At 44.2% G+C, this 19,184-nt stretch overlaps 1 protein-coding gene across 1 annotated transcript in view; it reads right to left on the bottom strand.

Moving 5' to 3' along the window:
* The window catches only part of PHYHIPL (phytanoyl-CoA 2-hydroxylase interacting protein like), a 59,806-nt gene that overhangs the window by 8,034 nt on the left and 32,588 nt on the right, over positions 1–19,184 (bottom strand). Inside the window, exon 3 of the mRNA XM_077822717.1 lies at positions 9,558–9,754. Within this exon, the coding sequence (XP_077678843.1) occupies positions 9,558–9,754 (197 nt within the window). The remainder of the gene's footprint in view (positions 1–9,557; positions 9,755–19,184) is intronic.

Raw genomic sequence — 19,184 nt, 5'->3', positions numbered from 1 at the left:
AATTAAACAGACCATACTGATTAACTTAACTGTAATCTTCTATTCCCCATTTATGTGTAAGCAAACTTAATGGTATGTGATATTAGAATAGCAGCATGCTTGGGAACGGGCAGGTAATTTTAGAATTAGTATTATTTTTATTACCAGAGCACTGAATAAAAAAGAGCTGTGATGTATTCACAATGTTTCCATTCATCAGAATAGCAAATAGAGACCGTCAGTATTCATTGATTGAACACTACAAGGGCTGACTGTCATTGTGGGAGCAGAAACTGGGGTGAGAGAATCTGCATTTGAGAAACTGCTGGGAGAGAACCGCTGCCTAAGGAAATGGGCAGAGTGGTTGCTTTCACCTGGATGGCTGTGAATGAGGGATTCAGTGTATCAAGGTCAAATGGTGAAAAGGGATCAGGGAAATTGAGGACTGGTTGGGGTTGTGGCAGGAGGGAATCCAAGCAAGAGGCAGTGGCGATGGATTCCCTGCACTGGCGTGGTGTGGGAGGTGGAGGTGAACTAGGTTCACCGGGGGAAGGAGACCAAAGGCCTGAGGTAAGTGGGGAAGTGGGATACCGGGAGGAAGCACGAGCAGGAGCGCGCAAGAGGGCAGGGCTCCTGCCTCATACTGAGAAAGAGAGACGACCAGCGAGTTATCTCAAGTGCCTATACACAAATGAAGAAGCAAACAGGGAGAACTGGAAGTCCTGGCACAGTCAAGGAATTATGATGTGATTGGAATAACAGAGACTTGGTGGGATAACTCACATGACTGGAGTACTGTCATGGATCGATATAAACTGTTCAGGAAGGACAGGCAGGGCAGAAAAGGTGGGGGAGTTGCACTGTATGTTAGGGAGCAGTATGACTGCTCAGAGCTCAAGTATGAAACTGCAGAAAAACCTGAGTGGCTCTGGATTAAGTTTAGAAGTGTGAGCAACAAGGGTGATGTCGTGGTGGGAGTCTGCTATAGACCACCGGACCAGGGGGATGAGGTGGACGAGGCCTTCCTCCAGCAACTCACAGAAGTTACTAGATCGCAGTCCCTGGTTCTCATGGGAGACTTCAATCACCCTGATATCTGCTGGGAGAGCAATACAGCGGTGCACAGACAATCCAGGAAGTTTTTGGAAAGTGTAGGGGACAATTTCCTGGTGCAAGTGCTGGAGGAACCAACTAGGGGCAGAGCTCTTCTTGACCTGCTGCTCACAAACCAGGAAGAATTAGTAGGGGAAGCTAAAGTGGATGGGAACCTGGGAGGCAGTGACCATGAGATGGTCGAGTTCAGGATCCTGACACAAGGAAAAAAGGAGAGCAGCAGAATATGGACCCTGGACTTCAGAAAAGCAGACTTTGACTCCCTCAGGGAACTGATGGGCAGGATCCCCTGGGAGAATAACATGAGGGGGAAAGGAGTTCAGGAGAGCTGGCTGTATTTTAAAGAAACCTTATTGAGGTTACAGGGACAAACCATCCCGATGTGTAGAAAGAATAGTAAATATGGCAGGCAACCAGCTTGGCTCAACAGTGAAATCCTTGCTGATCTTAAACACAAAAAAGAAGCTTACAAGAAGTGGAAGATTGGACAAATGACCAGGGAAGAGTATAAAAATATTGCTCGGGCATGCAGGTGTGAAATCAGGAAGGCCAAATCACACCTGGAGTTGCAGCTAGCAAGAGATGTTAAGAGTAACAAGAAGGGTTTCTTCAGATATGTTAGCAACAAGAAGAAAGTGAAGGAAAGTGTGGGCCCCTTACTGAATGAGGGAGGCAACCTCGTGACAGAGGATGTGGAAAAAGCTAATGTACTCAATGCTTTTTTTGCCTCTGTCTTCACGAACAAGGTCAGCTCCCAGACTACTGCACTGGGCACCACAGCATGGGGAGGAGGTGACCAGCCCTCTGTGGAGAAAGAAGTGGTTCGGGACTATTTAGAAAAGCTGGACGAGCACAAGTCCATGGGGCCGGATGCGCTGCATCTGAGAGTGCCAAAGGAGTTGGCAGATGTGATTGCAGAGCCATTGGCCATTATCTTTGAAAACTCATAGCGATCGGGGGAAGTCCCGGACGACTGGAAAAAGGCTAATATAGTGTCCATCTTTAAAAAAGGGAAGAAGGAGGATCCTGGGAACTACAGGCCAGTCAGCCTCACCTCAGTCCCTGGAAAAATCATGGAGCAGGTCCTCAAGGAATCAATTCTGAAGCACTTAGAGGAGAGGAAAGTGATCAGGAACAGTCAGCATGGATTCACCAAGGGCAAGTCATGCCTGACTAATCTAATTGCCTTTTATGACGAGATAACTGGCTCTGTGGATGAGGGGAAAGCAGTGGACAGGTTATTCCTTGACTTTAGCAAAGCTTTTGACATGGTCTCCCACAGTATTCTTGTCAGCAAGTTAAAGAAGTATGGGCTGCATGAATGGACCATAAGGTGGATAGAAAGCTGGCTAGATTGTCAGGCTCAACGGGTAGTGATCAATGGCTCCATGTCTAGTTGGCAGCTGGTATCAAGTGGAGTGCCCCAAGGGTCGGTCCTCGAGCCGGTTTTGTTCAATATCTTCATAAATGATCTGGAGGATGGTGTGGATGGCACCCTCAGCAAGTTTACAGATGACACTAAACTGGGAGGAGAGGTAGATATGCTGGAGGGTAGGGATAGGATACAGAGGACCCTAGACAAATCAGAGGATTGGGCCAAAAGAAATCTGATGAAGTTCAACAAGGACAAGTGCAGAGTCCTGCACTTAGGATGGAAGAATCCAATGTACCGCTAGAGACTAGGGACCGAATGGCTTGGCAGCAGTTCGGCAGAAAAGGACCTAGGGGTTACAGTGGACGAGAAGCTGGGTATGAGTCAACAGTGTGCCCTTGTTGCCAAGAAGGCCAATGGCATTTTGGGATGTATATGTAGGGGCATTGCCAGCAGATTGAGGGACGTGATCGTTCCCCTCTATTCGACATTGGTGAGGACTCATCTGGAGTACTTGTGTCCAGTTTTGGGCCCCACACTACAAGAAGGATGTGGAAAAATTGGAAAGAGTCCAGCAGAGGGCAACAAAAATGATTAGGAGACTGGAACACATGAATTATGAGGAGAGGCTGAGGGAACTGGGATTGTTTAGTCTGTGGAAAAGAAGAATGAGGGGGGATTTGATAGCTGCTTTCAACTACCTGAAAGGGGGTTCCAAAGAGGATGGCTCTAGACTGTACTCAGTGGTAGCTGATGACAGAACAAGGAGTAATGGTCTCAAGTTGCAGTGGGGGAGATTTAGGTTGGATATTAGGAAAAACATTTTCACTAGGAGGGTGGTGAAGCACTGGAATGCGTTACCTAGGGAGGTGGTGGAATCTCCTTCCTTAGACATTTTTAAGGGCAGGCTTGACAAAGCCCTGGCTGGGATGATTTAGTTGGGGATTGGTCCTGCTTTGAGCAGGGGGTTGGACTAGATGACCTCCTGAGGTCCCTTCCAACCCTGATATTCTATGATTCTGTGAATTGGGATGGAGTGTGGAAGGAATTCCCTGCGCATGGACTGGGTGGCAGATGGGAGCCACAGCATCTTAAAGTGGCTGCTGCCATATGAACAGTGGACATTTTAAATTAACCTAGCTTCATCCAAGCACAAATGCCAGCTAGCTAGAAATAAAAAAAAACCCACAAGATTTTGCTTCTGCATGACCGATAAACATGGTCTGAAAGGATTTTTTTAAATTAAGAAAAAAGTTTTATTTTCCTGTTGTTTTTATATCAGAAATAACAGATTTCGTCTTCCCTGTTTGTGTAGGAGGATTATTTGGAAATGGAAAAACTAGCAGGAATGTGACACATCAAGAAAATTTCCCCCCTTAATACTTATTTTACTCAGCCTCCTAACAACCTGTTGAGGGAAAAACTCTTTTTGTCAGAGACTCAATTGCCCCGTCTCATTTAAACTGATGGCTGAGAAAGCTCCAGTTCCAGTTTTTTCTATGGTTTTTGGGGATGATTCTCCCCCCACCCCAATGTGGGAAGTTTCAATTGTAAATTGGTGTCGTAATGTGAAATTTGGCATGGGCATGTAGCTACTGTAAATAGGGTGTCCGTCCTCTTTAATAAATGGAAAACATGCAGAATCCAGGCCAGTGGTACAGTGTGGTTAAGGAATCACAGCCATTGACATACAAAACCAGTCACATATTTCAGAGTCCTTGACTCTATTAGCAAACTCTGCAAATAAAGACTTAAGATGTCCCTGGTCATAGGTTGTAAAGTCCTCCACACATACCTCATCATGTCACTACTCAGCATACAGCAACAAATAAGCAGGATGGGGCAGTAAAGGTTGTTTGGTAACCTTCTTTGTGCATTTTCATATTTTAGTATTTGGGTTTATTTTTTAATGTGCAGCCTTAAACTTTGAGTCTCCAGACTGAAATGTGTGGGTTTTGAGAAAACTACAATGTTCACTCATGGGATTTTCCCCTTAACTAAGTGAAACACAGCGAGAGGGAAGCAGAAAAACAAGGATGAGAAAGCAAAACAAGGAAAGAATTAAAAAATGACATTCATGTCCCCAGCACTAGACCTTACACAAAACCACATCTTAAATAGCTATTATAGGACTCCAGCCAGACTGCACTCAGCAAAGCTAATGAACTCAGCAGTCTGCTAGCGATGCAATCATTATTTAGCCTCCTTATCATATTTCCTGGGGACATACAAAAATTGTCTTCATCTTGGATCTAGTTTCTGTGCACATGTCATAGAAGTGGTTATTGAAACCATTAATGCTGCTTTCTTGGGCTTGCCACTGAAGGCGCTACATCTTCATGCCTCTAAAATGTATATTCACAGCCATCACATTAGCGTATATCAGAAAATTCTTCTAGAGTACCAGAAAGGCCCTATCGACTCCAGTCACAAAATGGAAAAAAAAAAATACCCCTACTATATTTATGGGAAATAATAACCTTTATAAAAAGAACTAACATGATCACTTTTCTAATCCAGGGACTTTCTTCAAGACCGTTACCTTAACCTCAGAAACAAATCTTCACTTTGAGATGTCACTTGGCACTATTTCTTTTTTTTGGCCCCTTTGCCATTTGGCCCCAATGGTCAGCTGAGTCTGAGACTATGCAGAGGAGCTGAATGTCACCTTTGCACCATCAGGATTCTGTGGTTCCCAGAGGCTAGTTTGGCTATCAGCATAAGATAGGACAGTTCTAGTATATGAGGGGCTGCAACAGTCCCCAAGAAATAGTCTGATGGCACAAAATAGTGAGAGCACAGTGTGTGCAAGTCACCCTCCCTCCCCTTGTTGGAGAGATCTGGCTGCTTTTCAGCCCCTTTATGGCAGAGAAGAGTAAAAGGGGGCTAGAATGCACCTGAAAACCAGGGCTTTTGCCTTCTTTCCTTTTTGCCACCATTTCTTCTTGGTAAGCACAAGAGTGGAAGACAGTGGAGCTAGGTTCAATTCCTGGCTTTGCCAAAAATTTACTTGACAAGGCACTTAACCTTTTGTGCCTCAGTTTCCCCATATGTAAAATGGGAATAACAATATTTCCATACTTCAAAAAGGTGTGCTAAGGCTCAAGCCTTGTAAAGTGCTTTGACATTCTCTCATGGAAGATAAAATAGTATCATTGTTATTGCTAAATCTATTTTAGTAACTACAGACTTCCTCACGTACACATTTCCATTTTCTACAAATATGGTGACACTACAGTAATAAATAACAACATGCACTATCTTAGGAACTCAGTGTGATTTACAAATATTAATAAATTAAAGCTTAACATCCTCCTAAGGGATAAATAATATGTCATTTTTACCAACAGGGAAACAGACACAAAAAAGTTGAGGGCAAGTTTTTATGTAAGGGTGACTCATTAGGTATCTAAATAAATGACCTGATTTTTCAGAGGTGCAGCGCGTAACTGTTATGCAAAGTTCAAGATGTCTACATCCAAGCTCATTTTGGTTCATAGTGTGGACACATCAACACAGCTATAGCCCCTCGTTAAAGAACCAGGCAATTATCTGGGGGACTTCATTCTTCAAGGATTTCATTTTCTATCATTACAATTTCTGTTCACTTTTAAAAGTGTAGTTGGTTAAAGTATACTGAGGGAGCTGCAGCAACAGAGTACAAAAATTGTTCTGCCGGTGTCATTCCCCATTTGGATAGCGGGATATGATGTGTCTTATCCCAGGTCCTGGAGGATGGGACCTTTGAAGAGTGATGAATGAGGAAGAGTTAGTGACCTTCCTTTGGACAGCACCACTGCATTAAAATAAGAATACAAAAGTATGTGCTTTATTTGCCTGATCCAAAGCCCACTGGACACAACGGAAAGACTAACTTCAGTGGGCTATAGAACAGGGTGTGATGGGGTGTTCACTCCACACCTAAGTGGAAGGGGTTAATGTAGGCCTCCAGGGCCTACCATAGCCCCTCCCAGAAAGGAGTAGGGGAGGTCAGTCCTCCTAGCAGCCTAGGGAGGCTGCACAGGAAGCAGCCAATTGAAGGGAGGCTGCACGGAGCTGCCCATGAGGGCCTAGTGGACTAGTACAAAAGGAGCTGCAGGGCAGCGCAATGTCAGTTGCTGTGGGGAGCTTAAGGAGTGAGGACTGTGTTCCTAGTAGGCTACAGCAAGGGTAGCATCTTGGACAGAGTAGTTGCTGGCAATGATCGGGGGGAGCAAGAGGGAGCCACTGGGGAAGTAGCTAGACTGGTGGAAAGTGATACCTAGAAGGGGGAAACCCAGATGGAGACACAACTCGGGGCCGAGTCATGAAGAGCCTGCTGTGGTACTTGGACTGAGGCGGGTCTGCAGGTGAAGGAAACAACAGGAGAGGCACCACCTGGAGTGGGCGCACCGGCTGGCAGAGCTAACCTCTGTGACGGCCAGCGGGAGGCACCATTGTGGTGAGTAGACTCTGCCACACAGGGGCTACGTGACCATCTAAACAACAAGAACAAAACTTCATTCAAAAAATAAACTATTATTTGCATATGTTGTTATGGCTTTCTGGGAGTCAAGATCTTCCTCTTCACAATGAAAGGCAGGATAGATCAGTGGGTAGAGCAGTCAAGAGAGCTGAGTTGTGTTCCTAGCCCTGCTACTCATTGCTTTGTCACTCTGAGCAAGTCACTCAGGGCATGCCCACTCTACAGGAACTGCAGCAACAGCTAGGCTGACAGAAGAATTCTTCGGTCAACCTAGCTGCATCTACACCAGGGATTAGGTCATCTTAATTATGCCACTCAGGGGATGTGAATGTTAGTTAGGTCAATCTAAATTTTAAGTGTAGACCTCTCTGTGCCTGAGCTGCTTCACCTGTAAAATGGGGATAATAAGTTACTCGCCTTGGTTAAATGCTTTGAGATACTCTGGTGAAAAGGGGCTATAAGTATAAACTATTACAAATAATAATAATATATGGAAGGCGTTGTGAGTCGACATATAAAACACACTGAGTAATCCCCTATTCCTATTTAGCAGAGTACTTAAGCTTGTGCCATGCTTTTCTGAAACAAACTTATTTGTAGATATGGCAGGCGGCTTGAAACTGTTCTTAGCACTAAAGACAGATTAAATGAACCACAATGTCCTTTGACATGTACTATTATTAAACTATTAAAATAATGGTCTTTAGAATTCTCCACTAAAACCCTTCTAACTGTACTTATTTCCATCCATCTGAACAGAAGAAATCCAGCTTTTACACGCTCACTAACCAAATTAGTATCAACATGATTCAAGTTGCATGCAGCAACACAAAACAGATCCTATTTACCCATCATTTTAATTGACACCAACAGCACTCTGCTGTTTTACAAAAGCAGTTATTCACTTCCTTTTGACCAAGTAGTTTACCTCAGTGAGGCGCTAGGCAATTGCTGAGAAAAACAAAAACAAAATAATGGCCTATCCTTATTACATTACTTGTATCTAAAAACAGTTTCTAAACTGATTTAAATGTTGACGTTAACAGGTACACTAATTTGCTATTGATCCTTTCTGGACAGTCACAGCTTTTATATCAACACATCTATATTAATTTGTGCTTAGAGGAAAAAAATATGAATTAAGAGAGAGATACCCAGAGGTCAAGCATCCACCTAACTAAGCATTTTATTAGAAGAAAAGTATGTTTTTTCTTGCAGCATAAAGTGGGAATTTAACTTAAAAAGGCTGCCAATGCAAAAGCAAGATAAACAGCAAGAAACCCTGTTCTAATTCATTTGGTGCCACAACCATAAATGGGTCATATCATTCAGTGGTGCAAACTGGCATAGCTGCACTGAAGTGTATGCAGCTATGCCAATTTACACCAGTTGAGGATAGGGACTAGATAATGTTTTAAAACTCACTCTTTAAAATTGCGATGATGGTTTTCAGGTACACAACACACACAAAACATTACTTCCAACCATCCTCATAAAACCAAAGGAGTATGGAAAACGAAAGGAGACAGGAAAAATGAAGGAGGAGAGAAGGGTTATAAATGTAAAGATAACTGTGGTCACAGTAAAAATACTTTTGAAGGTAAAAAGGTCAACATAAGTTAGCGGAAATTTCCTGATTACCTCATTAGTTTATAAGCCCTGAGTGGTACAGGTGTGAGTAACGTTAAAGATATCATGCTCTGATCTTGTCCCATTGGGTATTTGTGCTCTGATACCACTCATCTTTTATTGATCCTACCGACACATTTTAAATCAGCAGGTGATTCTGCCTTGATAAGGTTGTCCTCCCTTGACTTCCATCTCAGTCCATCCCACTACATTTCTAACGGAACTTTAAAATACTGTGAAGTCAATGGAAGTTTTGCTTGAGTTGAGGGATACAGGATCAGTCCCCATGAGTGCAAACAAATTCAATGTACCACCGAATAGAGAACTAATGGAAAGAATGGAGAGTAAGTATTCGGGTCAGAGATGCTGAAATGTGTGAGCACGTGTGCTAAGTCATTCTGAACAAGCATTAAGAGGAGAAGAAGGACCTCTGGAAACCCTCCAAAAAGTTAATTCCAATTACCGAGTCTTGTGTCACGAAGACACGTACTGCTGTTGTGTTGGACGTCATAGATACACAGAGGTGCACAATACACAAACTGTGTAACAAAAAATAAGAGCTGTAGGGGAACCAGAACTTCTGTTTTGCAGGAAATTCTGTTTTAAAATCTGTTTTCGGTCTCAACTGGAATGAAAACAAAGAATTTCAACATACCTGCAAAATGAAATTTTCAAAAAATTATTTTGACTCAAAACATTTCATTTCTATAAAACTGAAATGTTTTTTGTTGCTTTGACTTTTAAATTTGAATGATAATATAACGCAAATTACATGGAATGTTCTAACATGATCAAAATGTTTCATTTCAATTTCTTTTAAACAAGTTTTTCCAAAAATATTCTGTTGGAATTTTTTTAATCAGCTCTATTAAAAATTCCAGCTTTCTAGTGAATTCAGCATGTGGCTTTCTGGGGCAGTCAGGAGGATTGTCACAACATTTACATTTAGTTATTCTAAGATCATGCATTTCCACTGTTTGCTATTTAAAAAAAAATTACCTTGTGTTTAAATTTGTTGGAATTCTTGTTCTCTTTCTTGTTTAGATCAATAAAATAGTGAGTAATACGGTCCTTGGATTTAGAATCCATGTCCCATGAAATCTTGAAAGAATCACATGTGATGTTACTTATTTTGATGTTGTGTGGGACTGGAAGTTCCTCCATCTCTGCGATCCCACTATCTTGTGATTTATTCCCTGTGTAAAAATAAACATTGACTGCATTAGACAAATATGCACTAGATTATGACTGTTTCAACTTTTAACACAGGCAAACACTGGTCCCTTCCAACCATTCTTTTACAAAAGTACATACACACAGCTTAGGAGCACACTAAGGCCCAATTCTGTAAGTCATACTTGGGGGTGGGGAGAAGCACCTGCTCACATGAGCTGTCACCTTGAAGTCAGTGGAAATACTCACATTAGTAAATGCTCATCAATATAAAGTTAAGGGCTCCACAATCTGGATCATAGTAAATTATATAACAAAGATGTTGTGCCACTACATATATGGTTCCTCAGAGACATATGAAGTATTTGGTGGCCAATAGTGAAACGTTAACAGGACCAGAAATGACTTAATTTCATAGTGCAGTTATTGACTGTCAAATGCAAGAAATATGATTAGAAATGGAATTCGTCCTAGCAATGATTCTCAAACATCAAGTATAAAACAACGCTTTCAAGAGGCATGAAAATATAAAATCTGGTACTGTCGTACTTGCAACAAGCACCAAATATTGACACTGCGATAGTCTCAGTTCGTCCCTTGGTTCTATCTGTAATGTTTGTACACTTGAACCTCACTGCAGTTTCATCAGGAAGCTTCTTCTAACTTCTACAAATGCACATGAGAGAGAGAGAGAGAGAGAGAGAACAAATTGTCCACTGACCCCACAAGCAACACCTGAACTAAAATTAGGTATTTCCCTGCACTCCTGCCTAACGAGTACTTCCCTGCAGTGGAGCCGCCAGCCAGTGTTAAGGGATGAGGTGATCTTTGCCAGACTCACATTCCATAAGACTGTAGAGGGATGCAAATCGACAACAGAAAAGAGCACGAGAAAAACAGAGAAAAGGACACAGCACAGACAGCTAAAAAGCAGTGAAGATACATGGATAGTACGGTGTGAAGGAAGAGACAGAGGATAAGAAACAAGACGATAAAGATGGGGAGAAAGACAAAGAGAAGAGGAAAAAAGGAGTGTGGGGGAATTACCACTGACAACTGCACTGGGGTTAGAGGCAGTGGTACCAATTAGGGGAAGCTAGTGGGAGGGCAAAAGGTTTTTGCCCTTGCTGAAAGTTTCATAGGATCGAGTGCTTGGGAGACAGTAGGGAGGGGCATGGCCTGACCATCTTAAGCTGTGGTCCCATACCGCATCAATACGACTGCTGCTGGAGCATCGCTCCAGCTACCTGATAGCAACGCCACTGAAATTTGACCCAGATGCCCTTCCATCTAGACGAAGTACATGACTTTGGACACCATGATCTAAACTTACAGAAGTGCACACCAAGTTTATGCAGTAAAGCAGAGGTTGTTTTATGTGTGCAAATCCCATATTTGTGCTTATGCATCAGTACTATGTATTTACTGTTGGTCCCAGACAAAACCTGTTCACAGGCTTTTGAAAATTTGGGCCTGATTGTTCATATTAGTAAAATGTTAAGCTGTTCATCAGGAATTCAGAATACAAGTGTGATATGAGCAGAATTTAGGAATCTAAGATAGGATAAGACAACCTCTGATTTGTTAGCTGTGTTTCTCTGACAAATATTATTATTGATATCATCACACAGTTATAATGTTAGGGGATGTGGCGGATGTAAGAATTAAAACCACAGTAAAAATATTTTAGCTTTCTTTGTAATCTTCAAATAAACACACATGCAATGAAGAATAGAAAAGTCTAGCCTATAAAGTGCCTAAGCGGTAGGGGACAGGGTGAAGGGTCCTGGTACACTGGAATATCTAAGCCCTGGTCTACACTAGGACTTTAGGTCGAATTTAGCAGAGTTAAATCGATGTAAACCTGCACCCGTCCACACGATGAAGCCCTTTATTTCGACTTAAAGGGCTCTTAAAATCGATTTCCTTACTCCACCCCTGACAAGTGGATTAGCGCTTAAATCGGCCTTGCCGGGGTCAAATTTGGGGTACTGTGGACACAATTCGACGGTATTGGCTTCCGGGAGCTATCCCAGAGTGCTCCATTGTGACTGCTCTGGACAGCACTCTCAACTCAGATGCACTGGCCAGGTAGACAGGAAAAGAACTGCGAACTTTTGAATCGCATTTCCTGTTTGGCCAGCGTGGCAAGCTGCAGGTGACCATGCAGAGCTCATCAGCACAGGTGACCATGATGGAGTCCCAGAATCGCAAAAGAACTCCAGCATGGACCGAACGGGAGGTACGGGATCCGATCGCTGTATGGGGAGAGGAATCCGTGCTATCAGAACTCCGTTCCAGTTTTCGAAATGCCAAAACCTTTGTCAAAATCTCCCAGGGCATGAAGCACAGAGGCCATAACAGGGACCCGAAGCAGTGCCGCATGAAACTTAAGGAGCTGAGGCAAGCCTACCAGAAAACCAGAGAGGCGAATGGCCGCTCCGGGTCAGAGCCCCAAACATGCCGCTTCTATGATAAGCTGCATGCCATTTTAGGGGGTTCAGCCACCACTACCCCAGCCGTGTTGTTTGACTCCTTCAACGGAGATGGAGGCAACACGGAAGCAGGTTTTGGGAACGAAGAAGATGATGATGATGATGAGGTTGTAGATAGCTCACAGCAAGCAAGCGAATAAACCACTTTTCCCGACAGCCAGGAACTGTTTCTCACCCCGGACCTGGACCAGTACCCCCCCGAACCCACTCAAGGCTGCCTCCTGGACCCGGCAGGCGGAGAAGGGACCTCCGGTGAGTGTACCTTTTAAAATACTATATATGGTTTAAAAGCAAGCATGTGAAAGGATTACTTTGCCCTGGTATTCACGGCTCTCCTGGATGTACTCCCAAAGCCTTTGCAAAAGGTTTCTGGGGAGGGCAGCCTTATTGCGTCCTTCATGGTAGGACACTTTACCACTCCAGGCCAGGAACACGTACTCGGGAATCATTGTACAACAAAGCATTGCGGTGTATGTTTGCTGGCGTTCAAACAACATCCGTTCTTTATCTCTCCGTGTTATTCTCAGGAGAGTGAGATATCATTCATGGTCACCTGGTTGAAATAGGGTGCTTTTCTTCAGGGGACACTCAGAGGAGCCCGTTCCTGCTGGGCTGTTTGCCTGTGGCTGAACAGAAATGTTCCCCGCTGTTAGCCACGGGGAAGGGGAAGGGTTGAGGGGGTAGCCACGCGGTAGGGGGAGGCAAAATGCGACCTTGTAACGAAAGCACATGTGCTATGTATGTAATGTTAACAGCAAGGTTTACCCTGAAAGAGTGTAGCCACTGTTTTATAAAATGTGTCTTTTTAAATACCGCTGTCCCTTTTTTTTTCTCCACCAGCTGCATGTGTTTCAATGATCACAAGATATTCTGCTTCCCAGAGGCTAGTGAAGATTAGAAAGAAAAAAAAAACGCACTCGTGATGAAATGTTCTCTGAGCTCATGCTGTCCTCCCACACTGACAGAGCACAGACAAATGCGTGGAGGCAAATAATGTCAGAGTGCAGGAAAGCACAAAATGACCGGGAGGAGAGGTGGCGGGCTGAAGAGAGTTAGTGGCGGGCTGAAGACAGGGCTGAAGCTCAAATGTGGCGGCAGCGTGATGAGAGGAGGCAGGATTCAATGCTGAGGCTGCTGGAGAACCAAACCAGTATGCTCCAGTGTATGGTTGAGCTGCAGCAAAGGCAGCTGGAGCACAGACTGCCACTACAGCCCCTGTGTAACCAACCGCCCTCCTCCCCAAGTTCCATAGCCTCCACACCCAGATGCCCAAGAACGCAGTGGGGGGGCCACCGGCCAACCAGCCACTCCATCACAGAGGATTGCCCAAAAAAAAGAAGGCTGGCATTCAATAAATTTTAAAGTTGTAAACTTTTAAAGTGCTGTGTGGCATTCTCCTTCCCTCCTCCACCACCCCTCCTGGGCTACCTTGGTACTCATCCCCCTATTTGTGTGATGAATGAATAAAGAATGCATAAATGTGAAGCAACAATGACTTTATTGCCTCTGCAAGCAATGATCGAAGGGAGGAGGGGAGGGTGGTTAGCTTACAGGGAAGTAGAGTGAACCAAGGGGCGGGGGGTTTCATCAAGGAGAAACAAACAGAACTTTCACACCGTAGCCTGGCCAGTCATGAAACTGGTTTTCAAAGCTTCTCTGATGTGTGCCGCGCCCTCCTGTGCTCTTCCTGGTGTCTGGCTGCGCGTAACCAGCAGCCAGATGATTTGCCTCAACCTCCCACCCTGCCAAAAACGTCTCCCCCTTACTCTCACAGATATTGTGGAGCACACAGCAAGCAGTAATAACAGTGGGAATATTGGTTTCGCTGAGGTCTAAGCGAGTCAGTAAACTGCGCCAGCGACCCTTTAAACGTCCAAATGCACATTCTACCACCATTCTGCACTTGCTCAGCCTGTAGTTGAACAGCTCCTGACTACTGTCCAGGCTGCCTGTGTACGGCTTCATGAGCCATGGCATTAAGGGGTTGGCTGGGTCCCCAAGGATACATATAGGCATTTCAACGTCCCCAACAGTTATTTTCTGGTCTGGGAATAAAGTCCCTTCCTGCAGCTTTTGAAACAGACCAGAGTTCCTGAAGATGCGAGCGTCCTGTACCTTTCCCGGCCATCCCACGCTGATGTTGATGAAACGTCCCCTGTGATCCACCAGAGCTTGCAGCACTATTGAAAAGTAACACTTGCGGTTTATGTACTCGCCAGCTTGGTGCTCCTGTGCCAAGATAGGGATAAGGGTTCTGTCTATGGCCCCACCACAGTTAGGGAATCCCATTGCAGCAAAGCCATCCACTATGACCTGCACATTTCCCAGGGTCACTACCCTTGATATCAGCAGATCTTTGATTGCGTGGGCTACTTGCATCACAGCAGCCCCCACAGTAGATTTGCCCACTCCAAATTGATTCCCAACTGACCGGTAGCTGTCTGGCGTTGCAAGCTTCCACAGGGCTATTGCCACTCGCATCTCAACTGTGAGGGCTGCTCTCATCTTGGTATTCATGCGCTTCAGGGCAGGGGAAAGCAAGTCACAAAGTTCCATGAAAGTGCCCTTACGCATGCGAAAGTTTCACAGCCACTGGGAATTGTCCCAGACCTGCAACACTATGCGGTCCCACCAGTCTGTGCTTGTTTCCCGAGCCCAGAATCGGCGTTCCACAGCATGAACCTGCCCCATTAGTACCATGATGCATGCATTGGCAGGGCCCATGCTTTCAGAGAAATCTGTGTCCATGTCCTGATCACTCATGTGACCGCGCTGATGTCGCCTCCTCGCCCGGTATCGCTTTGCTAGGTTCTGGTGCTGCATATACTGCTGGATAATGCGTGTGGTGTTTAATGTGCTCCTAATTGCCAACGTGAGCTGAGCAGCCTCCATGCTTGCCTTGGTATGGCGTCCACACAGAAAAAAGGCGCGGAACGATTGTCTGCCGTTGCTCTGACGGAGGGAGGGGCGACTGACGACACGGCTTACAGGGTTGGCTTCAGGGAGCTAAAATCAACAAAGGGGGTGGCTTTACATCAAGGAGTATTTCAGGCAGGAGTTCACGGAAGGTTCCAATAAGAAATGGTGCACCTAAGTTATTGTTCTTATTGGAACAAGGAGGTTAGTCTGGCCTCTGATTGATACATGGCTAGATTTACCTCGCTGCACCTTCTCTGTGAGTGACTGCAGTGTGACCTAGAGGAATGAGTCCCCTACATGGGGGAGGGGGAGAAGCAAATGAGTACAAAACAAATCTGGTCTATTTCTTGTTTTGATCCACTCCATCTATCTTTTACAACTTTGGCTGGCAGCAGACGGTGCAGAAGGACTGCATGCCATCCACATCTCATGGCTGCTCGGCAGAAGATGATGCAATACGACTGCTAGCCATCGTCATCTCTTGCCTGCCCGGCAGAAGATGGTACAGTACGACTGCTAGCAATCCGTATCGCCTGCCTGCTCACCATAAGACGGTTCAATAGGACTGACTGCAGGACTAAAGAGAATGACCTGGTCAAGTCACTCCAAATTTAGTCCCTGCGCCCATGTCTGCCCAGGCGCTCCCGGCCGACGTGGCCAGGAGCACCTCAGACATGACGATGACGGCTACCAGTCGTACTGTACCGTCTGCTGCCACAAGGCAAGGGGTTGCTGCTACTGTGTAGCAATGCAGTACCGCGTCTGCCAGCACCCAGGAGACATATGGTGACGGTTACCTGAGCGGGCTCCATGCTTGCCGTGGTATGGCGTCTGCACAGGTAACTCAGGAAAAAAGGCGTGAAGTGATTGTCTGCTCTTGCTTTCACGGAGGGAGGGAGGGAACGGGGGCCTGACGATATGTACCCAGAACCACCCGCGACAATGTTTTAGCCCCATCAGGCATTGGGATCTCAACCCAGAATTCCAATGGGCAGCGGAGACTGCAGGAACTGTGGGATAGCTACCCACAGTGCAACGCTCCGGAAGTTGACTCTAGCCTCGGTACTGTGGAAGCACTCCGCCGAGTTAATGCACTTAATGCACTTAGAGCATTTTCTGTGGGGACACACACACTCGAATATATAAAACCGATTTCTAAAAAAACGACTTCTATAAATTCAACCTAATTCCGTAGTGTAGACATACCCTAAGACCATGAGAAGGGAGCAGAGAGAGGAGCAAGACCAATACATGGTATTCACATAAAAGAAGGAAAAAAAGCAGGGCTCAGAAATCATGCACAGCTTGTATCACAAATCATGCCATGTTCCAGCAAGCTGGCACTGCCAGCAATAGAAGCAGAAATACCAACCAGTATTAATAACTTTCTTTTCAAATAAAATTCAGTCTGTCCATGGGAAATGCTTCCTACCATATGAGATTTCAGATAGCTGACTGTGGCGTAATAGGTGCCACTTTCTTTTATGATCATTGTGCAGTTGAAAAGCTACTGAAAGCTCCACCAGTTGCATTTAAAGGACGAACTGTGCCTGTGCTCACTGGAGCCATGCTCTACATTTGGGGGGGGGGTATGGAGAGGTGCTGGTTATATGGAGGCTCCTAGAGCTATCTGACTGGCGGGAGTAGCTAGTGTGTGCCTTGATCACAGCATGTTTAATAGTCGGTTGGGGGCCTGACCATGCCACTAACTGGGCAAACCATGTTCCATGGGGATGTGCCATGCTAACACAGGCAGCTCCATGCTCCCGTGCAGGATTTCTATAGCCTATACATATTGGTCCCAACAGATCAACAAAGTGGGGAAGAGGGTGATCAAGGAGAGGCACATGTAGCCCATTCTACCACAGATGCTACTTGAGTCAGAAACGGTTCTGTCTGGTGATGGAAACTAACAGAAAAGGGATTAATGCAGTGAGATAAGATATATTCTTCTGAACCTCACACAAGTGAAAACCAGTACAGGAGCCTATATCCCTCCTGCCAATGGGATGTATCTGTACCTTAGAGTCCCCTGAAACAGTGTGAATGTTTCAGGTGCATGTACTACTGGTACTTGTTGCTTTCCCTACATAAAATGAATATACAAGTTATGATGTTAAATGTGCACTGAAAATACTTGGAAGTAATTTTAAGAAATATTTTCTCTATTTAAGTATACAAACTGAACTAAATATCGCAAATAGTGATCCTAGCCTTATGCCTGTGTTCCTTACACAAAGACTGAAACCAGAACTCGACCAAGTACTCACTTATCTTTAAGGGTTCCCTGGCATATCTGAAAGTGTATCGGTAGATCTTTCTAACTTTGTCAGAAAGTGACACTCATTTCAAAATTATTTTTAATGTTTGTTAAAATATTTTTTAAAAAATCTGTAATCACCAACACATGATGAAAATCCAGCAGCAGAGCTGACATGTAAATAACTCCTGATAAAATGGGCAAACACATACCTCCATCGTAAGTTACACTATCTCTCCTATAAAGTCCACACCACAGGAAATGGGAGATCCAAAAGTCAGAAGTACCTATAATATTCTGTATAATAAGATGTTCCAAAGTATACTGCTGTCATGCCCCTTACTCCTATGTAAATACAATTCTTAACTATTTTAAATTAATTTTGTCTTATTAGTTTAAATACTGCCGATTTTTAAACTCCGTAGCATTCCAGGATTAGTACCAGGATACAGAACCTTTCACCTTTACAGGCCTGATCTTACCAGGTATTGAACAGCTCCCGGGAGTTGCTGAGCTCCCCATGCCCACTGTGCAACGTGGTCTCAAGTGCAATCCAGTTCAGGTTGCTATTGAATTAAAGTCATTACCATCTGATGACATTTCAGTGCCTGAAGTGAAATAAGACAGCGGTCCAGAGCCGGTTTCTAGTGAAGAATCCACATCACCAGAAAGCACCATCACAGCTGACACTAGTTGTCAGACACAGCAGAGAAACCGAGGATTGAATGGGCACAGTGACTAAATCTATCCTTTCACTCCTGTTTGTTGTCCCTCAAAGTCAGGGTTGAGGCACACTGGCAGAGCAGTCTGGGTAAGCTTGTGCCACCACTGCCTATGCTGTGTTTGCGGATGAAAGACTTCAGTCCCCAGATCTGTGCGTCCAACACCTTTCATGAGCGCTGCATTCATTTATGACAATGCGCACACAAACACACACATTAAGATAAATGAATAATTTTATATATGTAACATGGCATCAAAATGCTGGAACCAAAATATTAAAAACAAATAATAAGTGCTACCCTCAACAAGGGATAGCCACTAATATCATATATGAAGAGTTAAATGAAAAAGACTGTCAGGATTGTAAAAGTAGCAGAAGCCTTGACAACCTGTACCGGTGCAGCATTGAAACTGAAAGCTGAACCTTTATAATTCCAAGTCTGGTAGTTGTTTTAGATTGATGTGACTGTAGAAATAGGTGTTTCCAAAAAAAGAAACACATGGGGAAAAAAGATTATTTTTCCTCCTCTGAGGTTCAAAAGTCAGTTACGAAAAAAAAAGGCTGCTTTCCAAAAATAACATTTTTTTTCTAAAAATACCTTTTCTACTGAAGTTGCAGACATGCTACTCCCACTGTCAACATTTGTGTAGTGCAAACTGATATTTCTTTTCTTAACTCAATATTGAGTTTAATATACCTAAATTAACAACCATGCAGTTGTAAACACAATTAACACATCTCCTGCAAACAATGAGGCCTTGTGAGAGACTGAAAAAAATATTCTAAGCCATGACGTTCTACTTTATCATGTAATTATTTCACCCCACTCTTTTGCTGATGATGGCTCTGGAGATCTGGTCTTTCCCCCAGGGCACTGCATTCCCCCATCTGAATTGCAAATGTATATTTTATATGTTATTATCTACATCGGAAAAAAATGAAGAGACACAGTTTATGAACATGACAATATTTCATGTTTCACTATTGACTCACACGCTTCATTAAGATCAGACTTCCAGAATAAACACCCCTAAATATGTAAAACACTTTAGTAA

The sequence above is a fragment of the Eretmochelys imbricata genome, chromosome 7, assembly GCF_965152235.1.
Source record: "Eretmochelys imbricata isolate rEreImb1 chromosome 7, rEreImb1.hap1, whole genome shotgun sequence".
Classification (NCBI taxonomy): domain Eukaryota; kingdom Metazoa; phylum Chordata; order Testudines; family Cheloniidae; genus Eretmochelys; species Eretmochelys imbricata.
Note: the sequence above shows the minus strand (reverse complement) of the source record. Positions and strands in the feature narration are given on the sequence as shown.